The sequence below is a fragment of the Miscanthus floridulus genome, chromosome 4 (genome assembly GCF_019320115.1).
Source record: "Miscanthus floridulus cultivar M001 chromosome 4, ASM1932011v1, whole genome shotgun sequence".
Taxonomy (NCBI): domain Eukaryota; kingdom Viridiplantae; phylum Streptophyta; class Magnoliopsida; order Poales; family Poaceae; genus Miscanthus; species Miscanthus floridulus.
In genome coordinates, this window is record NC_089583.1 from 113,243,082 (window position 1) to 113,268,997 (window position 25,916).

At 44.6% G+C, this 25,916-nt stretch overlaps 1 protein-coding gene and 1 long non-coding RNA gene across 2 annotated transcripts; both read left to right on the forward strand.

The window, feature by feature from the left end:
* The first annotated feature begins 1,012 nt into the window (after positions 1-1,012).
* LOC136552685 (uncharacterized) lies at positions 1,013-3,297 on the forward strand. Its single transcript, XR_010782863.1, has 3 exons — positions 1,013-1,590; positions 2,743-2,995; positions 3,087-3,297. It is a non-coding gene; the product is annotated as an uncharacterized lncRNA (long non-coding RNA).
* A 255-nt stretch (positions 3,298-3,552) lies between these two features.
* Positions 3,553-16,816, forward strand: LOC136550372 (MADS-box transcription factor 18-like). Its single transcript, XM_066541920.1, has 8 exons — positions 3,553-3,794; positions 14,427-14,505; positions 14,593-14,657; positions 14,743-14,842; positions 14,947-14,988; positions 15,660-15,698; positions 15,807-15,943; positions 16,274-16,816. The coding sequence occupies exons 1-8, from the start codon at positions 3,610-3,612 to the stop codon at positions 16,386-16,388; spliced, it is 762 nt and encodes a 253-aa protein (XP_066398017.1). The 5' UTR covers positions 3,553-3,609; the 3' UTR covers positions 16,389-16,816.
* Positions 16,817-25,916: the final 9,100 nt, after the last annotated feature.

A 25,916-nucleotide genomic window follows, 5' to 3' on the forward strand; every position in this document is an offset into this window, starting at 1 on the left:
AATGAGTCTTGTATTTTGGGCGTTGTTGTTGGACATAGCCTAACGGTACAAGAAAGGTAGGCCTAGGTCCACTGTTCGCCTAAACGGTCGTTTAGCCCGTTTAAACACCGTGTAAACGCTACACGGTGGTGCGCCGTTTCCGTTTAATCACCCGTTTACCCCGTTTAATTGGCCGTTTACCCCGTTTAATGGGACGTTTTGCCCGAATAATGGCTAAACGGTAGGTGACCGACTGTTTACCGTTTAGCGTTTAGGAAAACACTGCCTAGGTCCAGTTTAGTTCCCTCCCAAAATGCCAAAATTTTCAAGATTCCCCGTCACATCGAATCTTTAGACGTATGCATGAAGTATTAAATATAAATAAAAAATAAAACTAATTACATAGTTTAGACGAAATTCACGAGACGAATCTTTTAAGCCTAATTAGACTATGATTGGACATTAATTGTCAAATAACAACGAAAACTGCTACAATGTCATTTTGCCAAAAAATCCGGCATCTAAACAGGCCCCTAGCAGAGCCGAAAATGGAAGAAAAAGGGGGGCACCCACAGACATGTGGTCCCACATTCATGTGGACCCATCAGCCAGTCGGCCTGCAGCTATGCCACCTGTCACTTGCCACCTCGCTCCCTTGTGCCCGACAGACACAGGGTCAAGGAAAACCATTTCTCACCGCCGGAGCCGGCCTACCCACAGCCGCACCTTCAGGCCCACGACGGGCTCGACCAATCCCTGCCCTGCGTGCCCTGACGAGCGCAGCACAGCACTCGCACGCCGGCCTCGCTGGGCCCATCCTTCTGGCCCGTAAGGGCAGTCCAAATGGGCTATTCGTTGGTCTCGTGAGCGGTAGTTTTTTTTTACGAACGAACTGTATTTTTCTCGCATAATAAATTAATGAATAATATTTATTAATTAGTTTGACAAATCAATAATTTGCTGATGTGGCAGTAGATTTATTACGGAGACAGCAGAAAACACCGAAACGATTTCCTCCGAGCGAAACCGAGTCGACCCTCGTCCCGATGCGCTAGGAAACCACCGAAACAGCGATGGGGAGACCCAGCTCGTTTCTTCCTCAGCTCGGCCGGATCCCTTGCGCCGCCGCCGCCAATTTCCTCGCGCGCTCTGTCCCTCCGTTCCCGCGCGCGCCCTTGCTCCGCTCTTCCCGCGCGCGCGCGCTCGATTCTCCTCCTGCGCGCGCTCATCTCCCGCGCCGCTCGCGCCCCTCTCGTATCCTCCCACATCGCTCCCCTCTGCCGCAGCTAAATCCTCCTCTGCCGCAGCCAAATCCATCACGTACCGGTGGCATCATCTCCCTCTCTCGCGCCCTCATCTAGATCCCCTCAGTAAGATGCAGTGCAACAGCCCCTCCAATCGATTTCCCACTTCTGCATCTCCAATCTCTCAGAGAATGGATTGACTCACTAGATCCAAGCGATCCTCTGGTTCTCCTGCCGCCCATGGTGCTGCAACCCCTGCTTCGGCCGCCGCCGGTGATGCTGCAACTAGTGTTCAAGGTGTTCCTGCATGGTGGACAGCATCATCTCTTGGGGCGTTCTTCAGGCTTGATTCGTCTCCTACTGAAGGGTACGTTCTTCAGGCATGCTGGTTCTGTACGTTTTTTTTACATTAACATTACAGATTATGATAATGACATGCGTCATATTGGATAGCATTGCATATTCTTTTTTTTTAATTAACTCTGTGTGTGGATTATATGTTGCCTGCAGTATGTACACTAGTCTTTCAATCGATTATTTTTGGGAAAATAACGTATCCCGAAAATACCATCCAAACTTTGCCGCGTCGTAAAATACCATGCAAAGAATGCAACGTCATCTGGATATAGCATTCCGTCCGAGTTTGGAGCAAACGTCGTCGTCTCCGTCAAGCTCCTCCCCTTCTCCTTCCTGAGGTGAGTGTGGGGGCGGTGGCCGGCGACGAGGAGGGCGGCGGGCTGAGAAGAGCGCCTTCTGGCCACCGTCGGCGCGGGCGCCGAGGAAGCCCTCCCATCGGTGGTGCAGGGACGGGCGCCGCCGGCGCACGGTGACGAGCGGCTCACCGGTCGGGCCGAGCAACGAGACTGCGCGAGCTCGCCACCGACGCGGCGCCCCTGCCGTAGCCCCGGCCGTAGGTGTCGGCGTGGAAGGCGAGCCCGCCCGTGCGGTGGTCGCCGGGGGAGAAGTGCGAGGTCTTGCGCACCGTCGGGACGCGTTCCTCTGGGTCGCAGTACTCCGCGCTCACGATCGCCATCCCCCTCTGCTTTGGCTACTGCTGCCCGGTGCCCACGCACCTGAGCCGGAGCTTGACGCCGGCCGCGTGCGCGTGCTTCGCTTGCTTACTTCGGGCTCGGGGATTGCTGCTGTGAGCTGTCTGCGTGGCGAAGCGGAGGCTGTAGCAGCAGTTGTAGCAGTTCCCGCATGGAGCAGAGGATGCGGCCGCACTCACCTCAGGAAGGACCGAAGGAGAAGCGGCGGAGTTTGATGGAGGCGACGGCGTTTGCTCCAAACGTGACGGAATGCAGGTGACGTTGCATGCTTTTGACGGTATTTTAGGAACGGCAAAGTTTCAGTGGTATTTTCCGGCGACCTTTCAATGCTATGAGACTAATTTTTCCATTATTTTTTCACTAGTATACAATGGTCTACTGCTCTGTCAACTTATTCTGAAACTGAAAATAACAGTTTCTGTGAGTGTGTCAACATTCAGGCATTGAACATCTCTTTTTATTTTTTTTAGGATGTACCCACCAGGTGGGTTTACCAATTTTCTCCAATCAAACAGTAGTCTAGAAAAATTCCATTTAGTTGGCAATACAACAAGCACAACTAGAATTTCGCCAACTAATCCTAGTTTTAGAGGAACCCCCGCCTGGTGAAAGCAATGCACAAGACAAAGAAACAATCAATGATGAGGATGAACCCGTCGAAGGCTCTGTTCGACTGCGACTGAGAGGCGATTGAACTGGACGAAACATGAAGATACTAGATTGGTAAGCAGCCTTTCTTAGTTTGTAAACTTTGAGCTGTTGTTTTGTAAATCTGCCTGGTTGTAACCTTTGAGCTGTTGTTTCGTAAATGTAGGATTCTGCTTGGTTGCCATTTCTTTGCCAGCATGTGTTCTTGTCTTTTGGAAAATGTCGTGGACTACATAAATGTGGCAGCGTGTGTTCTGAAACGTGGCAGTGTGTGTTCTACAGAAATAGTTGCCACAGTTGATCTATCTCTTTTTTATGTTGCATTTAAGTTATCCTTTGTATGGGCACTGCTATGGAAATCTTGGGTTGAGATGGATAGTTTCGATATTAATTACTCTCTTTCTCTCTTCAAAACTACTAACGATCCCCCTTAGATCTGCCGGTCGTCTCCACGCCGCTCCGAAACCCCCTCATCCCACGACAGCGGGTCAGGCAAAACCACCGTGGTTTCGTCATACCGCTCTCCTCCCCATCTAAAACCGCCCACCTCTTCCTCTTCTCCTAGCTCTTTCTTGCCTGCGCACCACTCGAGTCGAGAGACGAAAGCCACCTGATCCTTCCTTCCCCGTCCCCATCGCCATTGCTGCGCCGAGAGTGAGCGGGAGAGGGTAGGTGTCGAGGCGGCGGAGATGGGGCGCGGGCCGGTGCAGCTGCGCCGGATCGAGAACAAGATCAACCGCCAGGTGACCTTCTCCAAGCGCCGGAACGGGCTGCTGAAGAAGGCCCACGAGATCTCCGTGCTCTGCGATGCAGAGGTCGCGCTCATCGTCTTCTCCACTAAGGGGAAGCTCTACGAGTACTCTAGACATTCCAGGTATACGTATTCGATCCCCTCTCCTGTTCCTGCCGGTGCCGGTTGCTATGATCGCCCGCTTGGGGTTTGGAGCGCTGGGTGTGCTTCAACGCATGGTTTTGGGATCATTTTTCATGGAGTCTTTTACGTTATAAAAGATTGCAATGGTCTACGAGCTATTAAAAAGTTAGAGCGGTCATGGGTGCCACTGCGCTATTTTTTTTTCCACACCATCCCTTCCAATTTTATCTTTAGCGGTGTCAAACTGCATTGCAAAAAGTCTACCTCGGGTCTTTGAGCCACACAAAAGTAAGTTCGTTGTTCCTCTTGTGCCACCGACTTCCGCAGCACCTCGAACGTGGACGCTGGCTGACGGTTGTCGTGGCCGCCGCTGATGTGTGAGCTTATGCTGTCCGTTGAGTGTTTGACGAGATTTTGTACAAAAGATTTCTCACATGTGTATGCATATATATTTGATATTAATTAATGAGAAGCATTTTGTACTCGAGGAGAAGAAAAATAAATAGGCAATACGTGCATGTATATTCACGTGCGCTAATTAAATGGAGAAGAAAATAAGAAGCAAGCAAACTAGCAGCTAGCTAGCTGCATGAAAACAAACGTGCATACATGCTAGCAAATGCGTATCTGAACTCACGCTACACATATCTGTACAGCTTTATGGCGTCCATGTATTTCTCTCTAAGTAAGTCGTACGTCGTATGTATACGCGGAGCGATATACGGCGCGAGAATTGAATCCACTGCCAACATATGAGCTAGAACACGAACTGGCCAGGGCATGGCACTAGTTTGATGGATGGTTTGATCGATCATACGAGCTATCAAGAAGCGAGAAATCGGGAGCAAAAGAAGAAGCTAGCAAGTGTACGAGCTTCTATGTGATATACGGTCTCATGCATGTATGTGAGCGTTCACGATGTGCTAACTGCTAAGCTAGTATAGCAATGCAGGTGCTTCCATCTAGAGGCAGTATAGCAATGCATGTATGTGAGCGTTCACGACGCGCGCTGGAGGCCGGCCCGGCTCGGACCATTCTAGAAGGCTTCACCATCTACGCACAGCCTGTAGATATTCAGGCTGGCATAGTCCGGCTTTTGGAGATCGGCGCCCGCGCCCGATTGACGGTGGCCGTGAGTACAAAATCGACTTGCCGCCACGGCGTTCCTTTGCCGGCGATCATCGAGGACCTTGGCGGGCACACGGACACGGCGCGCTTCCCCGGAGGCCTTCCCGTCGGCCATCATGCGCGCGAGACGGAGCACGCGGGACGCGGGTCGCGCATTCGAGAAGGAAACGACACGCTGAGGGCTGAGGCGGTCCGCCGGTCCGAGGTTGTGGATGACGGACAACAGTACGACCAGAAACAGCTTCTGGCCACGCATACTGTTGCTGAAGTCGATCACTGTCACGAGGTCGAGCGGCGCTCGCTTCTCGCCGCCGACCAAAGCCGCGGCCGCCGGCTCCGGTGCCCTGGCGTGCAGAGCACCGCGAATCTGCCCTTGGACGCGCCATGGTTTTGAGCCACCTCGTCGGCCGCCCAGTCCAGGTCTTGCGCCGCATCGACGTTCTCCTCCACCACCTGTTCGTCGTCGTCGTACGAGCCAGGGAAGGAGGCCTCGCGGGTGGAGCATGGCTGGCATGCGATGCCGCCATGGCCTTGGCACGCGATGCCGTCCAGCGGCCCCGCCGCCACGGCCTGGCCCCGCCGGCGCAGGCGCAAGCGGCCAGGAGCGCCGCCACCCTGCCGCGGCTGCGTCCCGTGAAGCATCCGGCCTCCTGTGCCAGCGTGCCACGCCCGCCCGCGGACGTCCCCTCCGCCGGCGCCGGCGGAGTCGAGCAGCGCGGCCACCGCGCGCGGAGACGGTTGCGCCCGCGGAGGACGCTGGCACCGCGAGCGCGAAGCACTCCAGCTCCTCCAGCGCGGCGGCGCGGGAGCCTGTAAAGTCGCAGACCCCAGACGGAGCAGGGAAACGAGCGCATCTGCGACCAAGGCTCGCGCGGGCGTCTGAGCACGCAAGAGAGGACAGAGGTGGGGGAGAAGGACATTTTAGACATCTTGGTTGGTTGGGTCCACGTATCAGAGTAGTCAAACGGTAAAAATCTAATGGATAGTGAACGGAATGATGTGGAAGACAAAAAGCTCAGCGCAGCAGCATCTATGACTGCTCGAACTTTTTAATGTCTTATAAACAATTACATTTTTTTTTTATAATGGCAAGGTAAAACTCTCTTTTTCCTGTGCCAATCCGCCGCGTTCGTCGAACTTCGGATGGGGATTGAGTTGTGGGAGGTGTTTGTAGATGCATGCATGTATGGTTGTTATTACGCGTTGGTTCTGTGTGGATTGATTATAGTTGCTTGCATGGATGAGCTGTGCTCGATCAACGATCGCTTTAGATGATTCGATCGTGGAATCGCTTGCTGGTTATTTCGTACGTACGTACACAGTGGTGATAGCTTATTTATGCCATGTCCGTTTCTCTTATAATTCGTCTTTTTCAACTTGATTTTTTCAGCCGGAACAGTGCTTTCTCTCTCATAATAAATCCGCCGAAACAGTATTTCGGCTTGTTTTTTCAGCGAAGCGAACGAGTCTTTTTGTTTTTCTTTGACTTGTATTATGACTTTGCGATACTGTCGTTGCAAACTGAAGTATGAATGTTATGAGTAGTAGTGCTGGTGAATGGCAATTAGCCCATACAAAGTAAGTCCCAAGCCTTGAGGTGACTGCCTAATGGTTATTTTCAAGACTCAACTTGGTAGTGCAGAAAGAGGTCAGGATTATTTGATTCATAAATACTGTGAAAAGGAATGTCAGCCACAAAATATAACTGGGATCAGTCGCTGGTAGGATTCTGATTATCAAAGTATTTTTTTTCACCATGCGATTAAACTCTTCAGTATCAAGTAGGTGTATTGTTCCAGCATGATTTCTGCCAAAGGAAGCACTGCTATTGTCTAATGAATGCATGATGAGGAATATGTTTATCAGTATTAGTATACTGTTTGCTGCTTCGATGTTCCTTGTGATTATATGTGCATCTCGCTGATTTTCAGATGGTCTGTGATAACCTGAACAAATCTTACAAGAACGAAATCTGCACCAACGAATCCAACGCCTTATTTTGCCACGTGTCGATTCCGGGTTGCCTCGGGTCTTGCCCATTAAGCCGCAAACCTGACGGTCGCGAATGTTCGCGAACCCACTCCCCTCATCCTCGGCCTCTCTCTACCAGCCGCGCCCGGACTCCGTCCTCCGATTGCCGCCGCGCGCGCCTCTTCCTCCTCCCGTTACCTCCGCCGTCCCCAGCTGCTCCGTAGTTGACGACGCGACACGGATACGATTCACTGGCAACAGGCGACAGCACTAGCGCGTGCGAGTCGAGTGGAAGCCCCTCCTCCCTCCTCATTCCCGTGCGCGGCCTCCCTCCGTTTCGCGTATTGCGCAGCAGTCGTTGCGGTTGCAGCGGCCAGCGCACGCCAATAATTCGTGCACCTCTCCAGCACTACGATATGCTGTGGCGCTTAGCCATCTCAACTGCCGTCCTCCGCACTCGACATGCTCCGCCGCCCGCGCCGTTGCGGCCGCAAAGATGCACCCCTCCTTGTTGCCTCGGCATCTTTTGCGTAGATACGGCCCGAGGAGAGGAGCACGGCGCCCGAGGCAGCGGTGCCGCGCGGCAGCACTGCCGGGTGACGGAAGCCACGACATAGCAGGCTAACCGCTAGCAGGCTCGAGAGGCAGCCCCATATTGTTCGATGAAATGGCCATCCGGAATACCATGATCTCTGCCGCTCGGCCTTTACCTGTAGCAGCTGCCACCGTTGCTGCCTGTGTTGTGCTCGAGGCCTCAGTTGTGAGAGTTGTTCACGCTCGGGATTCTAGCTATCGAGGGTTGGTTAAACGACATGCCTCTGTTTCCCAAGAAGTGGAAATAGTGCCAGGTATTCCACAGGCATCAGTGGGTGCTGCAGCAGTTCGAGAGCCTAGAGAAGGCCAGCAGTGTGCTCACCAATTCGTCCCTGACCTCGAACATAACGTCGGGTAACCCGGAACATGCCCTGTGCCTATTTTTTGGTTTACTGAAGTGAACTTTCAGTTTTCAATCCTGCAAAAAAAGGACTAATACATGTTCCTATTATAAAGAGCTAATCCTTTATTAATAGAATGCTCAGTTTCATTCAATAGATAAAAGCAAGTAGCAGACATTAGACAGTTTCCTACGCAGATGAAAGCGTCGCCTTTGAGTTTGGACAATATACAATGGACACATAATAGAAAGCTAGGTGAAACTATCAGCAAAGGCCTTTACCAGCCAACCTCGCAGCCCTGCAGTCCCGCTACTTTAGTTCTGCTGTAATCTTGTTCCCCTGTTCTTGGACAGTTCTGCGGCTTATTTTAAGTGCAGCTGAATCATGTCCATTTTCTCTCTGTTAGTTCAATGAGATTGGATTGGATTAGATTAAGACGACACAATCAATACCTGGAGGAGTTGCTGCACAAGTGAGAGAAACTCTTTATGCACTAAATCCTACGGGACCGCGGCATGCTATTGAATAAGGTGAGTTAGTTGCATTTTATGCACTAATAACTTCCTTTTCTCTCAGCAATTGCAACCCTGTAGTTATTGTACAACCCACAGACGGAAGGTCATCTCTAAGAGACTAGAATCTAACATGCAGACAACTAAAAAGACAGATCATACAACCGGAGACGAGAAATCGTCTACATGCACTTAATGCTTCGCATGTAGCCAAGATCAATCATAAATATCAATGAATAAACTTAACTTGCTGCCATGTGTACACAAGGATGGTGTCAGCAAGATGTACATAAGCTAGTTCGCACCGAGATGTACACAAGGATGCTGCTGTCACTTGAAGCCAAAATTACAATCAACATACTTTTAACCCGTAATTTTCAGAACTTAAACAACATACTGGCAGCAACATATTCCCATAGTCCATACCTCATCTAAATAAAACAGATGCATAATTAGAAGCTAACTGAAAGCCAAAGGGAACAACTGTACAGGCCATGGAAAAAGCTTCATCTACGAGAACTTTAGTACATCAGACACTCTATTTTTTTTTGAAACAATATCAGACACTCTGTTTCAGTGTTTTTGTATACTGATTGTTAGTAATAACTTCTGAATTTCATCAGCCTTATATGAAACCCATGATGTAGGTTTGTCAAGATTGATAAATCTGCAGGAATGCATCCTGTCACCTGGACAGAATCTGCCTGAGTTGATGGCTCAGATCACAACAAAATTGAGAAGCCTGCATCCCACCAATTTGGAGATTCTTTCCTGTGAACACAATCACAACCAGCAAATTGAAAAACTGAACATGGTTCCCTGAATCACAACTAGCAAATTGAAAAACTGAACACGGTTCCCTGAATCCGCCAAACTGAATAAGGTTGCGAGCAGTGGGTTTGCTTATGAAGCAGCAGTTCCTCTTCTCCACGACACAAGGCACGACGGACGACATAGGTGCCATCTGCAGTCGGGGGCCTTCCCTGGGAGCGGAGACGGGCCTGATCTGCGGCATGCTGCCCGCGTGGGCGCAAGAAGCTAGGCAGGCAACATGTAGACGCCGAGCAACGTACGGATGCGCTGGGGCCTGACGTGGGCCGCGGCGGCGTAGGGCTCAGCGGCGGCCTACGACGGGAGCGGACACCGGCGCCGGCGTTGAAGGATGGAAGGCCACAACCGCTTGCACGCACTGGATCCACGCCCTCGGGTTGGGGACGCCAGCTACCCATACAACGCTGCTGGAGACGGTGTCTTGGCCTCGGGCCACGGGACTTCCCCGTCGCCTCACGAGACGACGCGAGCCCGTCTCCTGGCGTCGGCGGGGTGTTTTGCGCAAAATTCACATCGTGGAGACGGGCTCAAGAGACCCGTTACGAGCCTGTCCTGTCTCCATCTGTGGGTCCTCGACACTTTTTTTTTAGTATGATCGTCCAAGTGATCAATTCTGAACGCAGCCTGGATGCATGCATGGAATTGGTGCCAATATGGAAGTGTGCCATGGAACCATGGCCCATGCAAGGCCAAGAGCCAAGCAAGGAGCATCAAACTCACCTGCACTATCCAAAATTGTTTTATTCTCAGTTTGTTGGAATTGTTGTCATAAATAAAATTTTCTACCCTGGAAATTGTTTGCACTCACCTTGATTTATTATTATAGATTATCTGCATTTACTTTCGATGTTAAACATATTACTAAATATTGTGTTACAAAAATTAATTTGTAAACCCCCTATGAATGCAACATATGCGGTCTTTAGAGATAATGATTTCTTAGGAGCCGTTTGGTATAGATTCTCGGACAGCTCCGGGAGTTGTTTTTCGGCTCCCTCAACCAAACGGCAAAAAATGGAGGCGCTCCTCACACGGGCGGAGCCCCGGAAAAGGCACTGAGAGGAGAGTGGAGAGAGGGAGGGAGACAAAAAAACTAGCTTCCCCTGCTCCGTGACTTGTTGTGGGTCCAGGCGCAGGACGATGGCAAATTTGCCCCCACTGGCCGTGTAGGCGCAGCGTCGCTAGGGGCGCGACCGCAGGAGCGCAGGTCGCCGAGGCCCGCCACCGAGCGAGCGCTGGTCGTCGGGGGCCGCCACCGTGGGAGCGCGGGTCGCCGGTCGACCCTAGGCACGGGCGTCGGTGAGATGGCGTACAGCGACCGAAGGTAGAAGAGGAGATCGCGGGAGCGCGGGTCACCGGGCGACCCCAGGCGCGAGCCTCGACGAGATGGCGTGCGGCGACCGAGGAGGTAGAAGAGGATCCGAGGTCGCGTCTCGCTCTGCGCGTCGGTTGGGCCACGAGCGACGGATAAGGTAGGGGAAAAAGAAAGAAAGGAAAGGAAAGGAAAAAAAATAAAAAAGGGTAGTTGGGATATTTTACATTTTTCGCTTTGAAAGCTGTTTTGCCAAACGGTCCAAAAACGGTTTCAGGTCAGTGAATCTGCTTCACAAGTGGAGCCACAACTAAAGCTGTTTTAGCTAGAGTCGGAGCTCTACCAAACGAGCTCTTACATACTGCATCTTCTTATCAGGATTCTGCTCTTATCTTTGGAATATCTTATTTATTTGCCACCAGGATTTACTTAGGATACTCTACACTTTTCAACCTCATCCATATTTATTAGGCCATGTTAACACGCGACCATCGCGCTTTTAGGAGGGAGCGCGACCACCCTCTGTGCGACTCCACTCCTCTCCTCGGCGACCCGACCAATCCCGTTTTAGGAAAGTATCCATTTGCAGCCAGCTAGCTGTCAGCTGAAACAACAACAAAAAAAAGCACAGCATTTTTTCTTTGAACGGCTATAATTTTTTTTGAATGTTGTATCCGTTTTCACCAGTGTGTTCTACGAGATGAGACGAACAAAACTAGATCCCACTTACCTATGTTTCAAAGAATTTTATTTCAATAACAATTTATGTGTAAAAAGGTGCTAGAAGATTTATGAAAGGAGTTGCTACCATGTAATATTAAACTTGCTACTAAAAAATATATTAAAATTTTTACATGGTATGTACAAGCTCGGGGGCAAAAAATCAAAAGAAGTTACTACCATGTAAAACTAAAGTTCCTACTCAAAAATATACTTATGTTATTCCACAGTATGCACAAGCTGGGAGGGGGTGGGGGGCAAAAAATATCAAAGGGAGTTACTACCATGTAATACTGTAGTTGTACAACTTGGGGGCAAATTATTGCAACGAACCTAAACATGGAAGCTGTTGCAAGTTGAGAGACATATTCTTCTGTGGCAACTTATGTGTGCAATGGCTACTCTTTTCTGATAACTTATACAATGTAGGTGAGGCAATTAATATGCAGTATTTAGGAAAACATTCGAACCTAAAAGGAGACTGAAAACTAAAACTAAAAAAAAAACTTGACTGAAAACTAAAACTTGAAAAACACCGGAAAAAAGACTGAAAACTAGAATATAGAAACTGAAAATACAACACACTCAAAATAAGAAGTGAAATACTGAAGTTGACAACCAAGAAATTAAACTGAAATTGAAAAAATACAAATGAAAAAAAAGACTGAAACTGAAGTTGACAGCCAAGAAATTTAACACAAATTGAAAAATAGAAAATGAAATCTAAAGAAAACAGAAAGTAAAAAAAAAAAAAAACGGCGTCGCAATACTGCCGCCGTACGCTCCGTAGCGCATGCAAGCAGGCGAGTCACGCATGCAAGCAGGCCATGCCGTATGTACGCGAGACGCACGTGCAAGCGTCCAGGCCGTGTACGCATGCAAGCAAGGCCAGGCCGCGTACTTATGCAAGCAGCCCAGGCCGCGCCACGCGAGTCGCGCGGTCACGCAGGAGCGCGACTGATGGTCACGAAATAGCTTTTGCCATATTTATTCTGATACTGTTTGTGGTGCCATAGATGGTATTAACCCTTGAGCGCTGGCTTGAACTACCTTTGCCAGCTTTGATACCACGATTTCATATACCTCCATCTTTGGAGTGCCTCTTCACTATAAGGTGACCCTTCTACTCTTTTCAGGTTAGTAATGATACCATGATCTTTCTTAAACAGTTGTTGGTATAGGTGAATAAAGTATAAGGCAAACTCATTCTTCCTGTATTCCATCCTATAAGCAATATATGGTAAATTATTCTCCGACAAAATTGCTTAGGCACATTGCCTTTACATGGTGTATAAAGCATTGATCATTGCATACATGGGACAAGGTAAGCTAGGCACATTATTGCCTTTACATGGTATACGTATAAAGTATTGATCACTCCATACATGGGATAAGCTGCTTACCTGTGTAGCCATCCTTGGAATGATATTTTGAGGAAATATTTGAACTCCTGATTATGATTCTGCTGTAAATATTAACCATGACACTTAGCTCAACATCAGAATCCTCGTATACCAGTAGTGGTTTAATGTATGATCTCGTAGACCAACCTTTCGTGTTACCCTGTTCGGCTGATCCAGTTGTGGCTGATTTCGGCTGATTCAATAGTGTTCTAAGCTGAAACAAGCTGGAATGTGACCAGCCGAACACGCTGCTGTGACCTTTTGACATAAATGTTAATAATGTTAATTCACGCTATAAAACATATACATGTTTAAATCAAGTACCAATATTAGGGTAACACCAAAATGCTAGATTGCCGCACTCCAAGAAGCTAGTTTCTATAGAAACAGCTGTTGCTGCCATGCTGTAGAAGAGTTATGGACAACTGTTATGACTTATCCGAATATTTTCAGAAATTCCAGAAGAACAATTCTGCTCTTGCGTGGTGTGTCTCTGATACATGCATGTGTGTCATATATTAAGAGACTGTCCGTGTTCCACATTTTAGTATTATATAAGTGGTGTGCAAGGTGATCGTAATATTTAAACATTAGTTTGATTCTTTGGCCCATATTCAAGTACAGTTTCAAGTTTAGTTCCTTTATTTAGTAAGTAAACAACACGGCTATGATAGAAAATGGATGCTTGATTATAGCACAATTTGACCTTATGCTGCTACAAGTTAGATTCTAGGAGAATAAATTGGCATGAGTACATATTCTGTCCTTGCAGCATATTCATATATAACTGATTGATTCAGGGAAAATTTCACTGAAAGATAACTTACTCTGGATTATCTCTCTAATGCTGGAGAGAAAATATGTATGTTAACAAAACAATAAGCACGTTTTAGCTTTTGGACACGAGCGATATGTGCTGGTGATAAGATCCAAACTTGATAGAGATTGTGGCTTGAGTCATGGCAAAACTTGATGCATTTTTCTTTAGCTGAAACTACAGGAGGTCATACCTAAGCCGGTAATGAATTTTATTTTAGAAAAAAATAATATGATGTGGTTTAAGGTAGAGCCATTTTTATATGTTGTGGATTATAGAAAACTGTGCTAATTACAGTTACGAGTCTGAATTGAGAATATTAACCGATTCCTAAAAAATGTATATATCACTGTACTTTTGCTAATTTACTGAAGATGTTACAAACTTTACTGCTCAATCCCAACAAAGAAGGTAGATACCAAATCTGTCTAAAAGATTATATTAGATCGATCCACCTGATTATAGTGTCAAAGTGATGTAAATTTTTGGTTGCGCAAGCAACTGAGTAGCTCGCTACATTTTAGAGTTATTTTTACATCATTATGTAGTCTTGACTTGTTTCATTGTTCTAAAACAGCCTTTCTGAGTTCATGCAACTATATATGAAGCACCATTTGTTCATTGAGTAATAACCCACTTATGTGCATGTGATGACACACGTTTTTCCACAACCATGCTTGCATCTAGTTATGCATGTGATTCATCCAATGTCTTCTGCAATTCTGGTTCTGGAATCGGGAGAATATACTTGTATACATATATCTTGGCATCTTGCATTTCTTAAATAGGGAGAAATTAAATCTTGATGTATTGAATGTCGTGCATCGTGAATTTTGTTGTTTTGTACTCGTATGCAAGACTAATATACTTAATATAGTAATATAAAAAGTACAAGAAAAAGAAAATTGTACCTGGCTATTTGTCTTAGTATTTTATGTTCTAAAATGAGACCACAATATTTTTTGCTGGAACATGACATTGCTATATGATACTTATTTTGCAGCATGGAAGGCATTCTTGAGCGTTACCAGCGGTACTCATTTGAAGAAAGAGCAGTGCTTGACCCAAGTATTGAAGACCAGGTATAGTTATGGGAATATCTACTATAACTATCAGAGAACTATTGTTACAGCAAAATGAGCATTGATCTGTGGTCCATTTTATACCAGGCAAATTGGGGAGATGAATATGTCCGGTTAAAATCCAAACTTGATGCACTTCAGAAGAGTCAAAGGTACAGCAGACTTGCTCAAGATGACCCTTGTTATGATAATGTTTACTGACTCTGACTTATTGTATCTGTCTATTCCCAACGGAAGACATCTGTTAGGAGAACAATTGGATTCACTGACCATAAAAGAACTCCAGCAACTGGAGCAACAATTGGACAGTTCTTTGAAGCATATTAGGTCAAGAAAGGTGAATAAATTGGGGTTAAATTTGTTGTTCAGTGCGCAGCTAATTTGGTTATTCACTAACGTCTTAGTCAATTATTATATTATAGCTTTGTTTTTTTGGTACAGAATCAGCTCATGTTCGATTCAATTTCCGAGCTTCAGAAAAAGGTCAGTTACACTCTAGATTCCCTTGTACCTCGCATTCTGCATGTGTTACATGAGTCACTAGTGAAAATTATTGTTACGAGCACACCTCCAGAATTTGGGGAATGAGAGCAAATGTTTCATTGAGATTAATGTATTTTCAATGTAGTTTAACATTGGCAATCTGCTGCCACCATTCATCATGCAACTGCTACAGAAATATATTTTGAACGTAACTGTAAGAAATATACTCTAAACCAGAATCAAGTTTTGTCTCTATCTGTACAAGTCTCAGATAGGGAACACATCAGTGGAAGACGTGAATCTGTGTGGGTCACCCTTCGATATTTTTAGGAAATGCAAGTTAGTTTTCAAGTGGGATACAGGACAAACTGATAACCATTGCATCATGGGTGGAATAGGGGGGAGGGGGCATGAAATGAGTTAGTTTGAATTGGACGTGAAACTGATCTCCGGTGGACGCCCTAAACTTAGGAAATGGCTTACTGAGTGGCATTTTACCATGAAATAGTGAAAAGGATAATGAGAAAGAAAGCACTCAGGTCGAAGTGCTTGAGCAGACTAGTTGTGGTAACTATTGCTGGTCTGGCAACAAACCTGTAAGAATCCCAGAATATTGATTGCTGATAAGATTTGTGGTGCATCTTTACAATCAATTGTCTTCATGTGTGCAGGAGAAAGCACTTACAGATCAAAATGGTGTCCTGCAAAAGGTAAAGTTTCCTTTCTCGTTTATGTCCTCTCAAAAAAAAGACAATGCTTTAATGAACGCACACCTCCGGGAGGTCAGACCCTGATGGTAATTGTATTTTTGAAAACAGCTCATGGAGGCAGAGAAGGAGAAAAACAATGCTTTAATGAGCGCACACCTCCGGGAGCAGCAAAATGGAGCATCAACAAACTCCCCATCACTGTCACCACCAATGGTTCCAGATTCCATGCCAACTCTAAATATTGGGTATCATGCTTCCACTGAATTCATTACTGCACACAACTAAACTGAAATGTTGCGCTTCATTTCTAGCAAAAAAATATTGATAATAAGTAGTAGTTTCAGTGATGATTAACTATGCCAAGATTTGTTAATAAATGAAGAATTTATGAAGGGTATTGGTTAAAGGTAGAAATACACATGCCTGAGTAGCTTTGCTGAATGCTAAGCATACCTGAAAACAGAATAAGGTTTCACCTTGCTAGCTAAATCTGTCAAAGGTATTTCCATTGTGCACTGCACTTTACAATAGTGGTCCAGCATAATTACTTAATTTACTCATCGTCACAATTGTAGGCCATGTCAACCTAGAGGGGCAGGAGAATCTGAGCCTGAACCGTCTCCTGCTCCTGTACAAGCAAACAGCGGCAACCTGCCACCATGGATGCACCGCACTGTCAGTAACAGGTGAGCTCTTCCCAATGCAGTTTTGCGGCTGGACTCGACAGCAACACACCTGCCATCGACACACTTTGGTGACCCAGGCATCAACCGATGCATGATCCCTCTCGATCCTGTGATCGAATACTGGCGTAGGTACTACTAATAAAGTCAGGCCCCGTCAAATGCTTTACATGGTGATTGAAGTCTGGAGCTTCTCAGCACCACTATATTGTGTTTCGTTCTTGTGTTTACTGCCAGAGCCACCTTTTTTTCTCCGTTCTACGAGCTAGGTGTAGCTTTGTGCTCGGAGATTCTACTACTATGTTTCCTCTGTCCTGTGTATGCTTTAACGGAGATGTATGTTGTACCCGTGGTGATGTTTTTCTTCTTCTTTTTTTGTGTTGTAAAAAAACAGAAGGCTCTTTTCTCCGAAATGTTATAAAGAGTCTCAAAAGTGTCAACATGCGTGACTTTAACTCTGAACTGTACGTTTCAGAATTCAGTGTCTTGACAATTTAGCTTCTCGTCATGGATCATGGTTATGAGACACATACCCTGGTGATTCTGAGCCCTACATGATAAGAATGGTAACTGATATCGCCAAATAAAGACGAGCGTCACGCTCCTTCGTATTGTAAAGTGCACACAAAATGGTCTTGTGAAGTACACACCAAATGGTTGGCTTATATGCACTCGGACATATTTTTTCTTTAAATGACAACACTACTAAAGGATTTACAGATTTTTTAGGGTCAATAGACCTTGATAAATCCCTAGATCTGTCCCTACTCTTAGCGTGAACATCATGTGCCTGCGTCATATCCGTTGCATCACTTCCCATTCACTCGTGATCTTTATTCTGTTTGCTTTGGCCTATGGAGATGTAGTTGTTTTTCTGTATTCCTCTCTCTTTTTTTCCTAGCCAGCTTACTTTGCTTTGGAGCTACATGTTTAACCAATAATTGGTTTGGGTCTACCCGCTCTAACTGATCAGGATCTCTATCAAATTACCTGAAAATATAACATTTTTTACCATAGTAATTAATTGCCTTTTGGATGTTAAAGTATGATACTATGCATTGTACTCCCTGTGTCCAATAAACCCTTGGTTTAGGGCTCAAAATTGTCCCAAAAATTTTGATGTTTTAGTTCTTGGGATCCACACCAGCTGAAAGGTCCTAATATGGCTGGAGGGGCGGTGAATAGCCTATTTAAAAATCTATAAATCAACTAGAGCAATTTGATTAGTATGACAAATAGCGTAATACAAACTTGCTCTAGCTCTACAAGGGTTGCAAGCCACCTATCCAACAATTCTAGTTGCAATGATTACTTAGGCACACAAACTTGCTATGTAATTACTCACTAAGAGCTCTCAACCTTGCTACTCTAAAGAGCTCAACTAGATGGATGTAAATAAAGAAGCAAGCTCTCAATTCTAATTACACTAAAGAGCTTGTATCAACTAGTTTGCAAGAATGTAACTGAGTGAGTGGAGTGATTATACCGACGTGTAGGGGATGAACCAATCATAAGATGAATATATAGCCAATCACCGGGAGAATGCCAAAGACAAGAGACAATCGATTTTCTCCCGAGGTTCACGTACTTGCCAACACACTACGTCCCCGTTGTGTCGACCAACACTTGGTGGTTCGGCGGCTAAGAGGTGTTTCACAAACCTCGTCCACACGATAGGATACCACAAGAACCGACCCACAAGTGAGGTAACTCAATGACACGAGCAATTTACTAGAGTTACCTTTCGACGCTTCGCCGGGGAAGGTACAACTCCCCTCACAATCACCGGAGACGGCCATGAACAATCACCAACTCGTGCCGATCCTCCACCACTGCACCGAGCCGTCTAGGTGGTGGCAACCACCAAGAGTAACAAGCGAAATCCACAGCGCAACACGAATACCAAGTGCCTCTAGATGCAATCACTCAAGCAATGCACTTGGATTCTCTCCCAATCTCACAAAGATGATGAATCAATGATGGAGATGAGTGGGAGGACTTTGGCTAAGCTCACAAGGTTGCTATGTCAATGAAAATATGCAAGAGAGTGAGCTTGAGCCGGCCATGGGGCTTAAATAGAAGTCCCCACGAAATAGAGCCGTTGCACCCCTTCACTGGGCACACTACGGGCTGACCGGACGCTCCGGTCATACTGACCGGACCCTAGACACAGCATCCGGTCCACAGATGTAAGCCACGTGTCATTCTGAGTTAAACTTGAGCCGCCAGATCACAACGGCTATTAACTGACCGGACGCTTCGGCAAAACTGACCGGACGATGAACCACCAGCGTCCGGTCGTTTACAGTAAGGGTCCAAATCCAGTTTTCTTCGATCGGACGCGTCCGGTCCACCTTGACCGGACACAGACCAGTGTCCGGTGCTAAACCCTAGTCACTGTGTTGCCATGTCAGTTTGACCGGACGCAGAAACCAGCGTCCGGTGCATCTCAGGTCCAGCGTCCGGTGCAACACCGAAACTGGCGACCTCTCTGCCACACTTGACCGGACGCGCCGGTCCACCCAAGATCAGCGTTCGGTCACTTACAGTGACCTCCAATTTTTCTGTCTAGGGTGCCGGTGGCACCGTCGGACTGTCCGCACTCTACGGGCGGACACTCCGCTAGTGGAGTTTCTTACCCTTGCACCTAAACTTCACCACGCCCTTGATCAAATGTGCCAACCACCAAGTGTATCACCTTGTGCACATGTGTTAGCGTATTTTCACAAACATTTTTAAGGATGTTAGTACTCCACTAGATCCTAAATGCATATGCAATGAGTTAGAGCATCTAGTGGCACTTTGATAACCGCATTTCGATACGAGTTTCACTCCTCTTAATAGTACGGCTATCTATCCTAAATGTGATCACACTCACTAAGTGTCTTGATCACTAAAACAAAATGGCTCCTACATTTTATACCTTTGCCTTGAGCCTTTTGTTTTTCTCTTTCTTCTTTTCCAAGTTTAAGCATTTGACCCTCACCATGCCATCACCATTGTCATGATCTTTGCCATTGCTTCATCACTTGGAGTAGTGCTACCTATCTCATAATCATCTTGATAAACTAGGTTAGCACTTAGGGTTTTATCAATTAACCAAAACCAAACTAGAGCTTTCAATCTCCCCCTTTTTGGTAATTGATGACAACCCTTATACAAAGATATGAATTAAAGTTCATTTGAATCCATGTTGCTTGCCCAAGCATATTTACCATGTGTAAAGGATATGGGCAAGTTTCATGAACTCCTTATGATAGCAATTGCTCCCCCTACATATGTGCTAAGAGTTTGGATTGAAGCTTTGCACATATGATTAGATAGGAAATATAGGAGTCAATTTCTACCAAATGATGCTAAGGTATAAGAGATGGACCTTTGAAGCGTGGTACCAATCGGAATGCACCAATATACCATCCTTAGCACCATTAGTAACTAGACATATACAAGAACTAGAATACCTCGTGAGATCAACATTACATGTAAGGGTCTAGTTTCCATAGAATGAACATAAGTCTAGTTAATTAGCCTATGCATGCTAGTTTTTCATTTCAACATTCAAACCTACAACTAGCATACACCACGCAAGCATGGATATTTAAAATTAAAACTTATGTCATGCAAGCAAACATATGTAATGCTCATTCAAATGCACCATACAAGTTTATGAGCTTGCTCCCCCCTATTTGTATGCTCAAAATTTTAATTGATCCCCTTTTTTTGTCATATATTATCTCTCCCCCTTTGTTTCACTATCTTTGTATACTATTTCTCCCCCTTTGTCATCAATGACCACAAAGGCTTAAAGTATAGATAGGGTAGGATTAATAATATCAACAATTTGCACAAAAGGTGGCCTCAAATTATAGATATGTTGGGGTGAGACTATGTGAGATGAGGATCATTTTCCCAATTTGGTTCAATCTAGATTACTTGCAAAAGATATTTAACTCAGTTTGATCTAAGGACAAGCTTCTTCGCACCTCTAAATAAGGGTTATCTTGTACCATGTTGAGTTAAACACTTATAGCTCATTTTCTAAATCAAACACTAGGTTTACAAGCCCACAAACATGTCATATGCTACCACTAGATCATTTTAAACATACAAGCAATAGTGGTACCATACAAGCATCAAATTCATTTGATTTTCATGAATGAGCCTATTCAAGTGTAAAATGTGTCTAGATGCACTAATCATGTCCTTAACAAGGATGTATGCCATGCTAATCAACTTTACCTTGCTTGGCTCGAAGGAGAGGCATGTCATATAAATTGGGGGGGGGGGTGCATCAACACATATTGGAGAAGTCAAGTATGTTCAATTCATTCCTTAGCTTGCAAAACCTCTTCTCATCAAGTGGCTTGGTGAATATGTCGGTAAGTTGATCTTCGGTGCCCACACTCTCTATGCAAATGTCCCCCTTTTGTTGATGATCTCTTATGAAATGATGACGGACATCTATATGCTTTGTTCTTGAGTGTTGAACTGGGTTGTTGGTGAGCTTTACGGCACTTTCATTGTCACATAGCAATGTCACTTGCTTGAACTTGATTCCAAAATCACTTAAGGTAGCCTTCATCCAAAGTAATTGAGCACAACAACTACCGGCCAAAATGTACTCCGCTTCGGCGGTTGAAAGTGCTACACTATTTTGCTTCTTTAATGACCAAGATACAAGTGATCTTCCCAATAGTTGATATATACCCGATGTGCTCTTTCTCTCAACTTTGCATCCCGCATAATCGGAATCCAAATATCCAATTAACTCAAATCTTGCTCCTTTGGGATACCATAATCCAACATGTTGTGTATGCTTCAAGTACCTCAATATTCTCTTTGTAGCCTTCAAATGACTTTCTCTTGGTGAGGCTTGAAATCTAGCACACATGCATACACTAAACATCACGTCCGGCCTTGATGTGGTCACATAGAGTAGACTTCCAATCATAGACTGATATATCTTTTGATCCACCATATTGCCACTAGCATTACTATCCAAGCTTCATTTGTCCCCATTGGTGTACTAATCGCTTTACTATCATCCATTTCAAACTTCTTGAGCATGTCCTTGATATACTTGCCTTGACTCACAAATGTGCCATTCTTCATTTACTTGATTTGAAGACCAAGGAAGTAACTAAGCTCTCCAATCATAGACATCTCAAACTCACTTGCCATCATCTTGCCAAACTCCTCACAAAATTCTTGATTTGTTGATCCAAAGATGATATCATCAACATAGATTTGCATTACAAACAAGTCATTCCCAAGCTTCTTGGTGAAGAGAGTGGTGTCAACCTTTCCCATCTTGAATCCCTTAGAGAGTAGGAAATCCCTCAATCTCTCATACTATGCTCTTGGTGCTTGTTTCAATCCATACAAAGCCTTTCTCAACTTGTAAACATGGTTGGGTTTCTTCTCATCTTTAAAACCGGAAGGTTGCTCAACATACACAAGCTCATTGATGTACCCATTTAGAAATGCACTTTTCACGTCCATTTGGTACAACTTGATGTTGTGGGCACAAGCATAAGCTAGCAAGATCGTAATTGCTTCCAATCTTGCAACTGGGGCATATGTTTTTCTAAAGTCAAGACCTTCAACTTGAGTGTAACCTTGAGCCACTAATCTTGCTTTGTTCCTTATTACTATCCCATCTTGATCTTGCTTGTTCCGAAAGACCCACTTAGTTCCAATCACATTATGATTCTTAGGCTTCTCAACTAAATCCCATACTTGGTTTATTGTGAAGTTGTTTAGCTCTTCATGCATAGCATTGATCTAATCAACATTATTCAAAGCTTCATCTATCATCTTAGGTTCAATGGATGACACAAATGAGAAATGCTCATAAAATGAAGCCAATCTTGATCTTGTTTGCACACCTCTTGAAATATCACCAATGATAGTGTCCAATGGATGATCTCTTGCAACATTAGTTGGTTGAAGCACTTGCACTTGATTGCTTGCATTAGATTGATCACTTGGTTGAGATGATGAACTAGCCATTTGTTGATCTTGCACATTGCCATTACTAGTGTTTGCTTGGATTTGATCATGAGAACCATTAGATTGCATATTTGAGTTAGAGAGCACTTGATTCTTGTCATCTTCAACATCAATCACCTCTCTAGGCCTTAACTCACCAATGTTCATATTCTTCATTGCATTGACCAATTGAGTGTCTTTTACATCATCTAGGTTCTCATCTTCCTCTTGGGAACCATTTGTTTCATCAAATTCCACATCATGAACCTCCTCAAGAGTACCACTAGCCAAATTCCAAACTCTATAAGCCTTTCTAGTAGTGGAGTAACCAAGCAAGAAACATTTATCATATTTCTTTTCAAACTTGCTTAATCTAGTGCCTTTCTTCAATATATAGCATTTACAACCAAAAACCCAAAAGTATGCTATGTTGGGCTTTCTTCCATTCAATAGCTCATAAGGTGTCTTTTTCATCATGGGGTGACAATAGAGTCAGTTGCTATAGTAGCAAGCCGTGTTGATTGCTTCAGCCCAAAATGAATGACTCACATTGTACTCACTCAACATTGATCTTGTCATGTCAATCAAGGTTCTATTCTTCCTTTCAACTAAGTCATTTGATTGAGTGTACTTGGTCGAGAATTGATGTCTAATTCCAAATTCATCACATAACTCATCAATTTTAGTGTTCTTGAATTCACTACCATTGTTACTTCTAACTTTCTTGATGGTTGTTTCAAACTCATTGTGAATGCCCTCGACAAATGATTTGAATATTGCAAACACATCACTCTTATCACCAAGAAAGAACACCCATGTGTATCTAGTGAAATCATCTACAATCACAAATCCATATTTGTTTCCACCAATGCTAGTATATGTGGTTGGTCTAAACAAGTCCATATGCATCAACTCAAATGCCTTAGATGTGCTCATCATGCTCTTCTTAGGATGTGTGTTACCAACTTGCTTTCCAGCTTGACATGCACTACATAGCTTATCTTTCTCAAAAGTGACATCTTTCAAGCCTCTAACTAAGTCATGCTTAATCAATTTATTCAATTGTTTCATTCCAACATTACCAAGCCTTCTATGCCATAACCAACCCATGCTAGACTTAGTGATCAAACATGTTGACAATTGAGCTTTTCTAGCATTGAAATCAACTAAGTATAGATTCTCATATCTAAATCCTTTGAATATCAAGTTAGAGCCATCTACACTTATGATCTCTACATCATCCACACTAAATATGCACTTGAAACCAAGATCACACAATTGAGCTATCGACAATAGGTTGAAGTTCAAGCTCTCTACTAGTAGCACATTGGAAATGCTCAAGTCATTGGATATTGCAATCTTACCAAGCCCTTTGACCTTGCATTTGCCATTGTCACCAAATGTGATACTATCAATCCCATTGCTCTTGCTTTCATTAATTGAATTGAATATTCTTGGATCACCGGTCATGTGTTGTGTGCACCCACTATCAAGCACCCAATGCCTTTCTCTGGCTTTATAATTTATCTACAAAAGATCAATTCTTTTTAGATACCCAAACTTGCTTGGGTCCTTGTAGATTAGTCACCGAGGTCTTTGGTACCCAAATGACCTTCTTCTTTGGGCCCACAATTGGTGTACCAATGAACTTAGCCTTCACACCATTGGCACCCTTATAAAGCATGTAACAAGAATCAAATTTGATTGAGGATACATTAGGTAGCTTGTTATTGTTAGTCTTGCAATTTTGCTCTATATGCCCAACTTGCTTGCATCTATTGCAAAACCGACCATTTCCCTTCACAAAGCTAGCTTTGGGAGTGACAAAGGCCGCCTTGCCTTTCTTGGGGGTATAGCCTAATCCCCCTTTATTGAGAGAAAATCTTTGGCTACCCAAGCACTTTAGCAAGTGGGCTTCTCCACCATAGGCATTGCCTAAGGCACGAGTGAGCTCATTCACCTCCTTCTTGAGATTCTCATTTTCCACCATTAGTGATGTATCACACGTGAGACCATCACTCAAGGGTGAAGTGAAAGTAGTAGTGCTACAAGAAGTGTTAGTAGGAGCAACAATAATGGGTTCATAAAAAGATTCATCAATAAGATCACATGTTAGTCCCACATCACATGTTATGATCACTTGCTTCTTCTTGGCTTCCTCCACTTTGACTTGCTCAATGAGAGAGGAGTGAGCCTTTTCAAGCTTAGAGTGAGCTTTGCCAAGCTTCTCATGGGCTTCCATTAGCCTCTCATGAGTTGCATTGAGCTCATCAAGGGATTGCTCAAGAAATTTGACTTTCTTATTCAATTCCTTGCACTCCTTTCTCTTCATCTCAAAGCAAGTATCCACTTGCTCACACATGTCCATGAGCTCCTCCTTAGAGTACTCCTCCTTATCATCATCACTCCTACAAGCATCACTTTCACATTCATCATCATCACTCACATCATATTTTACCTTGGTAGGTTTTGCCATGAGGCACGTCGATGGAGTGTCGAAGATGGAGGGCTTGTTGTTGATGGCAATGCTTGCTAGTGCTCTCTTGATAGATTTCTTGTCATCATCACTAGAGCTATCACTATCCGAAGAGCCATCACTATCCTATGTGACCACATAGCCTCCACCCTTCTTCTTCTTTTGGAAGGTCATTCTCTTCTCCTTCTTCTCCTTCTTTTCTTTCTTATCCTCCTTGTGCTTCTTCTTCTCATCCTCATCATTGTCACTATTGTATGGACAATTTGCTACTACATGATCGGGGCTTTTGCAATTGTAGCATCTTCTCATATACTCTTTCTTCTTGGTGTGATCTCTTCTCTTTCTTGCACCATAGCCCTTCTTCTTCATAAACTTGCTCATCTTGCGCACAAAGAGAGCCATAGCTTCATCATCAATATCACTAAGATCATCATCACTTGATTCTTTCTTGGACTTGCCCTTATTCTTTGATGATGATGAGCTAGCCTTGAATGCTATGCTTTTCTTCTTCTTGTCTTCTTCCTTCTTGTCATCCTTGTCATCCCCCTCCCTTTCCACATGGTATGTCTCTTGTGTCATGACATCACCTAGTACTTGGTTGGGGGTAATATCCTTCAATCCTCCTCTTATGATTAGCAATCTTAACATCTCAAATCTTGGAGGTAGGCACATCAAGAACCGATGAGAGACGTCATCATCCTTGATCTTCTCTCCCAAAGCCTTCAAGTCATTGACAATTACTTGCAATCGATGGAACATCTCTGGAATGCTCTCATCTTCCTTCATTTTGAAGCTTGTCAATTTGTCATTGAGGATATACAACTTGGCACTCTTCACCGCCGGTGTGCCCTCATATGTTTCCTCCAATTTTGTCTACACCTCATTTGCTCTTTCACAATCCTTGATTTCCTCAAACACTTTGGAATCAATGGCATTGTATATGGTGTTGAGGGCCATTGTGTTGCATTGCTTGTTTGTCTTATCTTGGTTGGTGGGATTGTCGGGATCAATGATAGCATAATCATTTTCGGTCACTTCCCATACTTGATCATTGATTGAACCAAGATA